The 15,061-nt window shown below is 39.3% G+C and overlaps 1 protein-coding gene across 2 annotated transcripts in view; it reads left to right on the top strand.

Annotated features, from left to right (window-relative positions):
* The window catches only part of dclk1a (doublecortin-like kinase 1a), a 98,576-nt gene that overhangs the window by 47,223 nt on the left and 36,292 nt on the right, over window positions 1-15,061 (top strand). For both annotated transcript variants that reach the window (XM_066699762.1, XM_066699763.1), the window contains exon 5: window positions 6,694-6,810. In XM_066699762.1, coding sequence (XP_066555859.1) covers window positions 6,694-6,810 — 117 coding nt within the window. The remainder of the gene's footprint in view (window positions 1-6,693; window positions 6,811-15,061) is intronic.

Raw genomic sequence — 15,061 nt, 5'->3', positions numbered from 1 at the left:
GGTCGTGACACAGCATAATAAAATCATTAGGAGAGTTCTGCAGGGTTGCTCGGCTCTGGGAGTAGTTTTGAGGTGATGGGAAGAGAACTGACAGCCTTTAAGACTGAATACAAAAGAGCTTACTGATGTATATGATTCTTATATACAGATATAGTGTTCAATTTTGTGTCCAACAATGTGTTTTTAGTTAAGGGAAGTTAAATCCTATAAATTGTTTCTCGCATGAATTGGTGTCACTTGTCTTTCAGTAAACTTAATTGGTAACTTCACACTTCACACCTCTCAGTTCTACTGTAGGATGTATTAATCTCTATTATCATCTCATACAGGTATTGCATTTGCTTCAGTTTAGCACGTCGTGTTGGATAAATTAACATTCAACAAAGCCTGTAAAAAAATCTTTGAGAGGTTCTCTGACACAGATTGTGCCAAGCTTTCTCTTTGTGTGATTGGAATTCTACTGAAGCAACACAGAGTGCAAATTGGGGAGGGAATGATTCCCACCTTGCAGTTGCCAAGTTGTTAACTGGGTCCTCCCTGATGTTTGCAATATCTCACAAAAGTGTTTAAATTCTAGAATGTTGAGAAATGCCTTTAAAGAATAATCTATAAAGGAATAGCCTAGGTCTTACAACTGTTTTGGTCATTCCTTCATTCTTTAATTGGTAATAATGGGACTATATCGTTTTTTGTTGTAGATGGCTACATAACAAGGTCACATGACACAAAGACAGGCATAATTAAACTAGGACAACTCTTTGTCTGACCGTTGCTCTAAGGATCTTTCGCAGATTATAGAATAACACTGAATCCTTGCTGAGTATAATTACTGTGCCGAAATCTATTGATTAGTACATTTTGATTATTAATTGTCCAATTAGAAAATATTGTTGCATTTGCATTATGAGCTAAGGGTAAATAATAAAAAGCAAGAGAGAGAGTTTGTTCTGGTGCAAACCCCGTAGGAAAGAACAGTCCGTTTGCTCTGTCGGTTGAGCCCACGCCGCAGAAAAGAAAGTAATAAACCCTTCCCCATTAATTCTTTAATTACGGTTATTGATCCTCTATCAGGTAAGATTCACACAACCCAGTTATTTCATCCCCAACACAAGCTTCTGCTTTAGCTCTCATGATCCACCCTTCCAATCACTGCTCCCCTGCTGTTCCTTGGTGGAGTTAACCTCTGACCCCAGGAGCTACCACAATTCCCTTCAATAACAGGGGTAGAGGAGCTCCCTGAAATTCTAGCTACCCTCTCTCCAAAAACATCTGTCTTCATTCATTAACATCATGGCATGCACGCGGACATACACACACCTTTGAATCCCCAAACAATCTGCCCTGCCCCACCCCACGTACATACTTTATGGTTCCTCCCATAGAACACAGAACTGACGGACACGGACACACATACAGTAAAATGTGGCATTCCCTCTAATTAGCATAATAACAGTCTTGAAGCGTCCCAGATTGCTACAATATTTTCATTTCAATCCTCCGTTTTTTTTTTTTTTTGTCTCTGCGTTCCTCTTTCCTGTATCTCAGTCCTGAGTGTGAAGTGTCTCATGGTTCCCTCCTTTTGAAATGCTAAGTGCTCATTTCTCTGGGTAACACAAGTGTGGGCACACCTGTCACCTGCCTTTTATTGTTTCAGTAAATCACTTTTTAATCCTCTCTGTGGAGCTCTCAGGGTTGTCATCTTCCTAAATAAAATGGACAGTCTGCCCTTCAGAGCCCATTTTGTGTTCTTCCCCCTTCCCTCCAACCTTTTGGCTCAAGAAGTCCCAAGGAACTGTGCTTAAAGAGGGTTCAGCTCTTCATTGCCTCCTCTCCATCTCTCCAATCCAGCACTCCCACCTGAGAATTTGTCAGTGCTTTTCTCTCCTTCCCTCGGCATCTGTTGTACCTCCTCTCAACTTTTCTTCCTATTTTTTTGTAGACTAAGTTTGCATAAATTAACAGTTTGTGGTCTCAAAACAAAACAAAACAAAAAATCTTGACTCATTTACAACTATATTATGTTTCAACACTCCTTCGATTGAAGGCGATTTGAAGGAGATTTTGCCACAAATCTGTTTAGGAATTGAACAAATAATAAGTACAAATAATAAATGCTTTGTGTTTAAAAAATATTACACTTTTTATGATCGTGATTGGCCTAACTGGAAAAACTTCTTTTAACCTTCTTGATGTTATATTTTGTTCTAATTTCGATTAGTTTGAAGAGTTTGCAGAAGATCTTAAATACCTCTCCATGTCTTAAGCACACACTGAAAATCCTGACTTAACATATCAATATAATTTAGACAGTGACATCTAATGATAATAGTAGATACAAATGGAAAAAAATAATTAAAACAATCTGCAGAATCGCAAAAGCCTGGAGGGACTAATTAGGGCCTGCCACAAAGCTAATATAATGACAATTCAGTTTTAGGGCTTGTGTGAGGAGAGCAACATTGAGAGGACTGTCAGTTTGGGTATTCAAAAATAACTGAATATAATTAAACAGCCCCGTGGTCTTTCTCTAAGGGTATTGCCATGTCATGCCAGGATCAAAAGGCCCCATGACTAATTGCTTACACTACACAAGTACATTTTTTTTGCCTTCAATTTTTAACTTGCACATGTTTTGTGTTTTGTTTTCCATTCAAATTGTGCACAATAAAATGCAGTGGTACATGATTTTATATAATGTATCTTCTCAATACTAATAGAAAAAATATACTTGTATTGCAAAACAACACTTTGAAAACCTATGACCTTGTCAAGTACCAGTTTCCAGATCATTTGGAAAAGTGCTACAATGTTTGGGCTGGGTATGTGGTGGGCGATTATGGGTAACCCCTGGTACTTTCCTGTCGCCAGCTGTGTAATTGGCAATGTGCAGGTCACGTTGAAGGTCTGCAGGTGGGAACATCTCAAGAATGGCATCTTTAAAAGCAAAAGAATGAAGCTGCTAAGAAGTAAGATTCAGCTACAATGTTAGAGAGGAGAGACAAAAGAAAATATGCAGGGATAAAAAATAAAAAAAGCACATCATTAGAGAATTATCACTGTTCACTTCTAAGTAGGATGTCATTTAAAGTAATGGTGTTTTTTATCATTTGATGGGTTATGCTGTCCACATGGAATACCCAAAAACAAGCACGTGAAATCTTTCCATGAAGACTGACAGTGTGCCAAAATGTGAATGTTTTGAAACACCCTTTTGATGGCGGGAGAGTGTAGTGAAGACAACATCTGAAATATGCAGCTGTTGACCTTTAAGCCTGTCATTTTAAAGCTTTTAAAATGGTCAGCGGTTGTACTTTCTGTTGTACTATTCATTTGGAAAATGGGATTTGGGGCTTCGTCATTTCTAATGAGCTGTGACAAAGCCCCCATCCTAACCTTCAAAATGCAACTCTTTATCACCATTGATATTTGCCTCCCGAGCAGTCAGCAATTAATAATGCACTCATTTGAATTAATTACTTATGTCTAAAGTGAAGACGGCCTAACCAAAAAAGCATTGCACTTAACGTTATTTAGCTCTTTTTGTGGAAAAAAATGAGCCTTGAAGAATGGGTTTGTTTCCCAGAAAATATAATAAGACTGTGAACAATAATTAAGCATAATTCATAAAGCATAAATTCAAAAGAGCATAAACAAAACAATTCAGTCTATCTTGTTAAAGGGGTAATTGCTAAGGATGTTTGTTAACGCATTCCTTTCAGGTTTGCAAGATTTATTGTTGCATGATATTGCAGACACTCTTTTCAATCCTTAGATGAAAAACACTCACTTACAAATAAGCACTTACTGTACCTTCCTGTGGATTACAAATGTCTCTGGTAACAAGCACTTCAATGTTCACCTTCAGAAGACTGAAGATGAGAAATACAAATATGATCCATACCAGGGTGTTTGCTGAATGAATGGTGAATGATGTAATCTAGACATAAGTAGGTCAGCATTTTTTATTTCCAAAGTAACATGCATGAACATTCCAGAAATGTTTTTAAATCAGTAGTATTGTGGTTTCAATTTTTACAGTTCACCCAGAATTATAATTATACAGTCAGGTCCATAAATATTTGGACAGTGACACAATTGTCATAATTTTGGCTCTGTACGCCACCACATTGGATTTGAAAAGAAACAATCAAGATTTGCTTTCAGTGTAGACCTGAAGTCTGGAACCCATAGACGTGACCAGATGCTGGGTTTCTTCCCTGGTGATGCTCTGCCAGGCCTGCACTGCAGCTGTCTTTAGTTCCTGCTTGTTCTTGGGGCGTTTTTTGCCTTAGAAATCACAACAAACATTAGGTGTGGCCAAATCAACAAAAAAAAAGGCCCGGAAGACCACAGAAAACATCTGTGGTGTATGACAGAAGAATTATTTCCCTGGTGAAGAAAAACCCCTTCACAACAGTTGGCCAGATCAAGAACACCCTCCAGGAGGTAGGTGTATCTGTGTCAAAGTCAACAATCAAGAAAAGACTTCACCAGAGTAAATACAGAGGGTTTACCACAAGATGTAAACAGGAAACGGGAAGAGCAGGTTAGAGTTTGCCAAAAAACATCTAAAGAACCCTGTACAGTTCTGAAACAACATCCTATGGACAGATGAGACAAAGATCAACTTGTACCAGAATAGTATGGAGAAGGGAACGAACTGCTCATGATCCGAAACATCCCACCTCATCTGTGAAGCATGTTATGGCATGGGCATGTATGGCTGCCCAGGGAACTGGTTCCCTTGTATTTATTGATGATGTGACTGCTGACAAAAGCAGCAGGATGAATTCTGAAGTGTTTAAGGATATATTATCTGCTCAGATTCAGCCAAATGCTTCAAAACTCATTGGATGGCGCTTCACAATGCAGATGGACAATAACCCGAAGCATACTGCGAAAGCAACCCAAGACTTTTTTAAGGTGAAGAAGTGGAATGTTCTACAATGGCCAAGTCAATCACCTGACCTGAATCCAATTGAGCATGCATTTCACTTGCTGAAGGCAAAACTGAAGGCAAAACACCCAGAGAACAAACAGGAACTAAAGACAGAGCATCACCAGGGAAGAAACCCAGCATCTGGTGATGTCTATGGGTTCCAGACTGGCAGTCATTGACAGCAAAGGATTTGCAACCAAGTATTGAAACTCACAATTTAATTCATGATTATGTTAGTTCGTCCAAATAATTTTGAGCCCCTAAAAGCCCCTAAAACATATAAAAATGGGTGTAATTCCTACACCGTTCACCCAATTTGGATGTAACTACCTTTAAATAAAAGATGAAAGTCTACACTTAAAGCACATCTTGTTTCCCTTCAAATCCATTGTGGTGGTGTACAGAGCCAAAATGATGACTATTGTGTCACTGTTCAAATATTTATGGACCTAACTGTATATACACAAATTCCTTTAACCAAGACAGTTTTTAATGTAAGTCATGACGTGAGTAGTATTTTAATTATGTGGTTAATTTAAAGATAAAATGTTCTCAAACACTGTTTTTGCTTTTTCCTTAAGCCCCGAAAAGTCAACATAAGGACTTAATCTTTTTATACCTTAGGCATCTGGACCAAATGTACTCGTACTCTTACTGCATTTAGACTTGGCCTTTGGAATTTATTTTTAGATTGATTGATTTCTATTGGCTTATATTACCATTAAATAAATTAAATGTATTGCAGGTTCCTCCATATTCACAGCAGTATGTTTTTTTGTTTTTTTCCCCTAGCCTTTAGTTTTTTTGCATCCTCATTAGGGGGCAATAAGATGTCACACTACAGCACTTGTCTCAAACAAGGGCCTTAGTGCCTTCTGACTTTTGTTCCAGTCAAGCCCCACAGTCAGTTAATTGATTTTGATTACCTGTATGAATACTTCTCTAAAGTGCAAATTATTAAAAATAATACCTAATCTTTTCTTTCTTAAAATCTTTGTATTCCTTGTACTGTAAACAACCTTTAAATTATAATATATATGTCTAATTAACAAAATGACTTGGTTAGTTAAGTAACTGGTAGCTTCAGAACAAAAAACATAAAACACTGGTGAAACTAATGCCAAGGTCAGGAGTTGGAACTTTTTCCACCTCTTACTGAAATATAATCTGTACATTTACTTATATAAATAATTTTTATATAGGTTTTTGATCATTGGGATGTTCTTTTGAAAGGTGAAATACTCAGATTTGTTATTTGTGTTGTATTACTGCATTCTAACCTTGGATAATGTATAGCTCGAGTGTGAAATGCTGAACGGTCTCTTTTTATTCTGCCTTTATAGGTTCGTGGAGCTCAGTGAGGAATGTAATTTGACATGCATATTTTAAGCTTCCTCTGCAGCACAGGCCACAGACAGATGCAGTTATGCAACCCTGGAAAGATGGCAGACTAGAGTTTTAGTGACTCTATTTCTGTGTGATTGAAAATGCATTAAAAGTACAGTCGTATGCGCATTCAACTCATGAGTCATAACAGAGTGTCTTGACAAGTCATTCACTCTTGTAAAGTTAGATGTCATCACCTTCCCCCCCCACTCTACAAATAAATATAAAAGTGTTACTCTTTGGGGGCCCTTTCTGACGCATTGCTCATTTGGCGCACTGGTCTAGATGTATTAGCCTTTTACCCCCTTACTAATCAACTCCAACTGAAAGGGTCTAAAGAATTTTTTTTTTTCCATTTTGGTTTCTAGAGTGTAGAGTGGTGAAATCCACTTCGTACAACAAGATTGCCACAATGCCGCCCAGGAGTTCTGCTAAGAGCCCAGGCCCGTCCCGGCGCAGCAAGTCCCCAGCCTCGACCAGCTCAGGTAAGAGTTAGCTGCTCAGTCCTCATTAGAAGCAATGGTCCCATTTTATGTGTATGCAGAAGGGAAATATTCCATCCTCGGTGTATCAATACCAAGACGGCGAAAAAAAGATTTTCCAGAAAAAATACAAAAAACACGTCACATATTGTATTTGTTCAGCAGGACGTTGCGGTTGGTTGAGAGTGTGCTTGGCTTGCCTGGAATTCGGCAATGTTTGCAGGGAAGCTTCACTCCTAGTTTGTCCCAGTGGGTGCTGTGCACATTACAGAAGCATTCAACTTAAAAACATCTCCTTTTCACATGGATGTTACAGGCCCATGTAAAAGGATTCGTTGTACTATCCCACATTTAGAGAAAAAAAAATGAATGAGAAATGGTTTCGTAAAGCTGGTTCCTTGCCCATAAAGACCCAGGTGGCAGACAGTGATTTTACAGATGAACAGTCTTCTGCATTCAACTTCTAATGATTACAGTGAGCTGCGTTCTTCCCCACATTTCTCCTCTCGTCACTATTGTACAAGCAGTGCATTTTGCATGAGGAAAGTGTAATAATTTGATCCTGTCCTCAACAAAATTTTATAAAGATTTAAGTTTTTTCACTGTAGCCAGGAGGGGCTTGCATAAAGCCTCTGATGTCTCACAGCTCACAGGAGATTGATGTCGGAAAGGCATGGCGAGGCTTAGGCAAGTGTGGTGAGGTAAAACACATTCAGCTACATGAGACCTGAATTTTTAATTTTCTAATTAAAAGTTTACACGGAAAGCCTTGGAATTATATAGGTAATTATTTTTGTACACTATACCTCCTCTTAGAGGTATAGTGAAGCATTGATCGGCATAGTGCTAAAATTCTGCATAATGAATTGCTGCGTTTAATTATACTGCTTAAACATGTATATAAAAGAGCAAACAGTTTCCAATAATGTAGCATACTTCAGCACATGCTGCTTGAACAGTGTAAGTACTGCAAACAGGCCCTTTTATTTAATTGATTTCTTCCTGACAAGTTGTAAAATGTACAAGCTGGAAGTCTAATGGCTACTTACATTAATTCATTATTAATCACTCCTCTCGTATTTGGACATGGGTGTCTTCTACACTGCTGTCAGATATAATGCAAACCCTGGCAGTTGAGCCTCTGAACAGTGTAGAGTGATGTACAATACTGTGCAAAAGTTTTAGGCAGGTGTGAAAAAATGCTGTAAAGTAAGAATGATTTCAAAAATATACATGTTAATAGATTATCAATTAACAAAATGCAAAGTGAGTGAATAGAAGAACAATTTACATCAAATCCATATTTGGTGTGACCACCTTTTGCCTTCAAAACAGCATCAATTCTTCTAGGTACACTTGCACACAGTTTTTGAAGGAACTCGGCAGGTAGGTTGGCCCAAACATCTTGGAGAACTAACCACAGTTCTTCTGTGGATTTAGGCAGCCTCAGTTGCTTCTCTCTCTTCATGTAATCCCAGACAGAGTTGATGATGTTGAGATCAGGGCTCTGTGGGGGCCATACCATCACTTCCAGGACTCCTTGTTCTTCTTGACACTGAAGATAGTTCTTTATGACTTTCACTGTATGTTTGGGGTCGTTGTCATGCTGCAGAAAAAATTTTGGGCCAGTTGGATGCCTCCGTGATGGTATTGCATGATGGATAAGTATCTGCCTGTACTTCTCAGCATTGAGGAGACCATTCATTCTGACCAAATCCCCAACTCCATTTGCAGAAATGCAGCCACACCTGCTGCCATTTTTCTTCACCCCAGTTCCTGTGTTTTCATGCATAGTTGAGTCGCTTGGCCTTGTTCCCACGTCAGAGGTATGGCTTTTTGGCCACAAGTCTTCCATGAAGGCCACTTCTGACCAGACTTCTCCGGACAGTAGATGGGTATACTAGGGTCCCACAGTTTTCTGCCAATTCTGAGCTGATGGCACTGCTGGACATCTTCCGATTGCGAAGGGAAGTAACCATGACGCGTCTTTCATCTGCTGCAGTAAGTTTCCTTGGCTGAGTTTGTTAGCTGAGTTTGACTGTTCCTCACCCAGTTTTATTCCTCCTACACAGCTGTTTCTGTTTGTTAATGATTGTGTTTCAAACTGCATATTGAATTGATGATCATTAGCACCTGTTTGGTATAATTGTTTAATTAGACACCTGACTATATGCCTACAAAATCCCTGCCTTTGTGTAAGTGTACCTAGAAGAATTGATGCTGTTTTGAAGGCAAAGGGTGGTCACACCAAACATGGATTTGATGTAGATTTTTCTTCTGTTCACTCACTTTGCATTTAATTAATTGATAGCATTGAAGCATTCTTACTTTACCGTATTTTTTCACACCTGCCTAAAACTTTTGCACAGTACTGTATATTGGTACATTTTTGCAGAACCCAGCTATTTGCCTTTTCCTGCCATCTTCATTGATTTGTATTACTTAGATTGTAGGTAATCAGTTCCAACTTACACATAGATGGATGTTACATGCTCTGTGTAAGTCAGTTAGGGCCTGAGTGAAGTTCACAGCTGTGATCTAGGTCAGAACGTTAGGCAGAAGACCTCAGAATAATTATGGAAATTATGGTCAAGGCAGTTCACAGTGAACAAGAAGAAGTAAATGCACATTTTCCATGCCAAGGTGCGTTTCCATCCAACTGACTTATAGCAAACAAAATATGTACAAATATTTAAATGTTTACATCATTTCCTGCAAAAGTCCTTTGTTGCATACATTATGTATTGTTGAATAAAATATCGGAAATGTTGATTGTTTCCATCGTTTATTTCACCTAAAAGATTAGTGCGCATAGAAATATCGTCGCCACACATCAGCCTGTAACCTACTTCCGATGGCTGGCCAGCTAGCCCAAGGCCCACAAAATGTAGAATTTTTTTAAATATTGGCAAGTTGTTGATGAGTAACTACAAGTTGCCTGGAGTAGCAGAGGTGCAGGAGATGCACCACCAACCACAGCCACCTCGGCAGAGATATGGAGTTCCGCCCAATGCTGAAACTGTGGAAATATGGGATGTGCTTGCCAGACATGTTCCGCACCGAGCCGTCCGCTAGCCCCAAAATCTAAATTAAAGTATTATTTCCGTATGCGGAGAGAAACATTCAAGAGAGACAATCTCAGCACGAGATGAGATGACTCTGTGGTCTGTGGTGTGTACTTTTTATTGCATAATAAAAATAATATAGTAGGCTATTGACATTATAGTAGCCAATACACCTACTTATAAATACAACTAAAACCCCCACTTCACATTTAGGAATTCAGCATTAATTGTTAATAAAATAATATTTCTTCTCTGTTTACCCTTCCCAGATACCTGACCTTATCATATCGCATGACTGCAAATTATTCAACAAGACATTAGTAATTAGTAAAACCCGTTTCCACTGGCATTTATCACATAGCCGACTATATTGATGTATGGAAAATCCACCTCTGTCGAACATAAAACCTTTTGGTCGATATTTACAAAAATCAAGTGGTAAGGTTTTTTTTATTCGACAGGACCTTTTTCACAAAAAAAGCCTGGATGGAAACCTGACTATTGTCTTTAAATAGCATGGCAAAATTGCCATTGATTTTGCAGGCCTAGTCAACTAGGCCTAGGGACTGGGCTCTTTGATCATTGTTTTGTGGATTCTGAATCCCAGAATTCAAATGATCCTTACAAAGCATCTAAATGTATCTTCATAAAGTCCTTGTATTAGATTCCATCATTCCCTTTTTAGTCTGTGGCAGTAATACCACTACTACTGCTACTGCCGCTACTCAGATTTTAGAAGAAAGATAATTTGTCATTGAGTTCCTTGTCACAAAATTTTCGAGACGAGGGGATATAATGATATGATCAGATCTCTGTTTCAAATCTCAGCTGAAGGGCCCAGAGAATTTATGTAACTTATGCAGGTTAGCACACCGTGAGTCAATGGAAAGTCCCAGGGCTTTAACCAAGAATCCTCTGGTAATCCTCTTGGCCTTAAGCACTAGACAACCTAGTTTTTACTTAGTGATTAGAACTGAAACACAATTTCAGTAGCATTAATTACCTCTCACACCTGTATACAGATCAATGTCTTCTGTGTTGTTTTTTTCTAACAATCAAAGTGCACAATATTGTAAGTCTAAAATGTATCTATTCTTGAGTCTGGGGCAATGTCCCTTTTTTATTATTCCATGTAACTATTTAGACTTCCTGTTTTAACGCGTATAACAGCTAAAACTGTTTGCACCAGTAAATTCAGGACTATGAAATTCTCCTGGCTTAAACAGCAAAATGTTGTAGGCAAGGGAATGGTAATTGCTTCCTTATAGAAAGGAAGGCTTAAAAAAAAGGCAATATTAGTGAAAAGCTAGAAATGCTCTGTGGATTTCTTAATGATGACTGGAATGTATTTCTATCAGCCCGCACTGCTTTATTTTTTGTTCAGCTGTCAGACTTCTCATTCACCCGTACAAGAAAAATGATCGCTTGCACCACATTTAATGTCGTTTTCTGTTTTTTTTTTTTCCATGAGTAAGTTCTCTGAAGACCGAGTGAGCAAAAGCTTAGTCTTTGAAATCTCATAGAAAAAGCCAGAACGAGGAGGGAGGTGGTGAGAAGGGGGAGTCGGGGGGTGGGGGGTACATTGTCTCCATTGATTCGGTGAAATTGTTTCAGAAGAAATTACTGCTGTGAGAAAAGTACATCATGGTTGCCATAGAAACTAGGATCAGGTCCCTCGTGGAAGCAGTGATGGCAATGCTCGTATATGGCTCGCAGTTCCTGCCTGCCTCTGTCTAACAGCACATAGAAATGATGTTTGGGCTGCAGTCAGGAAATAATTGGGTAACGTGACATTGTCAATTACCGTTTACGTTATTTGTGCGTGATTTAGGTTTACTATAATGGCAAACTTGTCTCCTTTGACCCAGAATAGTATATAGAGCAGTCTGGACTGATATGACCAAATATATATCCAGCAGTACAGTACATTTCATTCATTAGATATATTCCCTTACTTAACAACCAGGATTTCATAAGAGTCTACCTCTCTATGCAAAGTCTTTGTAAGAACTGTGTATGTAATCTACTGACCTTTTTTTGTCTACATAACATTTAATGCAAGGTTTTTTGCGTCTGTGTTTGTGTGACTGCATTTTTTGCATCTGAAATCCCGTGGCTAGAATATTGTACCCCCACACACCTACACTTGCTCCCACATCTACCTTATCCAGGCTTTTCCAAAGCACCAGGACAAAGTTATCAGTAGCACACCATGAACGTTTTCTCAGACTTTGTTGGAATGATGTTCCTTCTGAAAATGAAACCAATATCTGCAATACTTTGTCCTGCAAAGAAATATAATGGAAACCTGACAGAACAGGAAACTCAGATACTTTAGAAGCCGTAAAGAATCTAGCTGCAGGGCACTAACATGTTTACTACATCCCCCGTTCATGGAGAGTAATGTGTTCTTTAAAATGACATTGAATTGGTATTGGTTTTTGTGTCACATTGTTCAAGGAACGAGGAAGTACAACATCTATCTTGGAGGCCTGTAGTAGAATAGCAAAATCATGTTGTATACTTGTAATTCATTTTTAAGATCGGATATTTCGTTTTGCTTTTTATTTATGGTTCATGTTGTTCAGATTTTATCCTACTGAAATGCAGTTAGAACAAAGCATTTTGGTCTAGTGAAATGTAAACAGTCATATTGGGTAAAATAACGAAGGTGTCCTAAGGTTTTAGGTCATACAGTGAGGGGAAAAAAGTATTTGATCCCCTGCTGATTTTGTACGTTTGCCCACTGACAAAGAAATGATCTGTCTATAATTTTAATGGTAGGTGTATTTTAACAGTGAGAGATAGAATAACAACAATAAAATCCAGAAAAACACATTTCAAAAAAGTTATCAATTGATTTGCATGTTAATGAGGGAAATATGTATTTGACCCCTTCGACTTAGTACTTGGTGGCAAAACCCTTGTTGGCAATCACAGAGGTCAGACGTTTCTTGTAGTTGGCCACCAGGTTTGCACACATCTCAGGAGGGATTTTGTCCCACTCCTCTTTGCAGATCCTCTCCAAGTCATTAAGGTTTCGAGGCTGACGTTTGGCAACTTGAACCTTCAGCTCCCTCCACAGATTTTCTATGGGATTAAGGTCTGGAGACTGGCTAGGCCACTCCAGGACCTTAATGTGCTTCTTCTTGAGCCACTGCTTTGTTGCCTTGGCTGTGTGTTTTGGGTCATTGTCATGCTGGAATACCCATCCACGACCCATTTTCAATGCCCTGGCTGAGGGAAGGAGCTTCTCACCCAAGATTTGACGGTACATGGCCCCGTCCATCGTCCCTTTGATGCGGTGCAGTTCTGTCAGTTCCTGTCCCCTTAGCAGAAAAACACCCCCAAAGCATAATGTTTCCACCTCCATGTTTGACGGTGGGGATGGTGTTCTTGGGGTCATTCCTCCTCCTCCAAACACGGCGAGTTGAGTTGATGCCAAAGAGCTCGATTTTGGTCTCATCTGACCACAACACTTTCACCCAGTTCTCCTCTGAATCATTCAGATGTTGGCAAACTTCAGACGGGCCTGTACATGTGCTTTCTTGAGCAGGGGGACCTTGCGGGCACTGCAGGATTTCAGTTATTCATGGCGTAGTGTGTTACCAATTGTTTTCTTGGTGACTATGGTCCCAGCTGCCTTGAGATCATTAACAAGATCCTCCCGTGTAGTTCTGGGCTGATTCCTCACCGTTCTCATGATCATTGTAACTCCACGAGGTGAGATCTTGCATGGAGCCCCAGACCGAGGGAGGCTGACAGTTATTTTATGTTTCTTCCATTTGCGAATAACTGTTGTCACCTTCTCACCAAGCTGCTTGGTGATGGTCTTGTAGCCCATTCCAGCCTTGTGTAGGTCTACAATCTTGTCCCTGACATCCTTGGACAGCTCTTTGGTCTTGGCCATGGTGGAGAGTTTGGAATCTGATTGATTGATTGCTTCTGTGGACAGGTGTCTTTTATACAGGTAATGAGCTCTCTTAAAGGGAGTGCTCCTAATCTCAGCTCGTTATAAAAGACACGTGGGAGCCAGAAATCTTGCTGATTGATAGGGGATCAAATACTTATTTCCCTCATTAACATGCAAATCAATTTATAACTTTTTTGAAATGCGTTTTTCTGGATTTTTTTGTTGTTATTCTGTCTCTGACTGTTAAAATACACCTACCATTAAAATTATAGACTGGTCATTTCTTTGTAAGTGGGCAAACTTACAAAATCAGCAGGGGATCAAATACTTTTTTCCCTCACTGTAAATAAAGTATATTTTCAAGAGCTTGTCTCTTGGTTTATGTCTCCACTGTGGGCTTTTACGTGCTATTAAAAGCGAACAAGAATGTCACAAAGGCTATTTTTATTACGTTACTTAAGAAAAAATTTAATTGTTTACCATTTGACCTATGTCTTTGACTGTGTGCAAGAAAACAAGAATAGATATCTGCCTTTCAAGTTTAAAACACAGAACTGAAATACAGACAAATGAATCCTGTATATCATTTAGGCTTGTATCAATGACAAACATTTGCAACAGCAGCAGGTCAGGTTGTGTGTATGATATAGGGCATTTGAGTGCGTTACATAATTTCACAACTGTGGTGTATATACACTCACCTAAAGGATTATTAGGAACACCATACTAATACTGTGTTTGACCCCCTTTCGCCTTCAGAACTGCCTTAATTCTACATGGCATTGATTCAACAAGGTGCTGAAAGTATTCTTTAGAAATGTTGGCCCATATTGATAGGATGATAGCATCTTGCAGTTGATGGAGATTCGTGGGATGCACATCCAGGGCACGAAGCTCCCGTTCCACCACATCCCAAAGATGCTCTATTGGGTTGAGATCTGGTGACTGTGGGGGCCAGTTTAGTACAGTGAACTCATTGTCATGTTCAAGAAACCAGTTTGAAATGATTCGACCTTTGTGACATGGTGCATTATCCTGCTGGAAGTAGCCATCAGAGGATGGGTACATGGTGGTCATAAAGGGATGGACATGGTCAGAAACAATGCTCAGGTAGGCCGTGGCATTTAAACGATGCCCAATTGGCACTAAGGGGCCTAAAGTGTGCCAAGAAAACATCCCCCACACCATTACACCACCACCACCAGCCTGCACAGTGGTAACAAGGCATGATGGATCCATGTTCTCATTCTGTTTACGCCAAATTCTGACTCTACCA

Source organism: Amia ocellicauda, chromosome 3, assembly GCF_036373705.1.
Source record: "Amia ocellicauda isolate fAmiCal2 chromosome 3, fAmiCal2.hap1, whole genome shotgun sequence".
Taxonomy (NCBI): Eukaryota; Metazoa; Chordata; class Actinopteri; order Amiiformes; family Amiidae; genus Amia; species Amia ocellicauda.
Note: the sequence above shows the minus strand (reverse complement) of the source record. Positions and strands in the feature narration are given on the sequence as shown.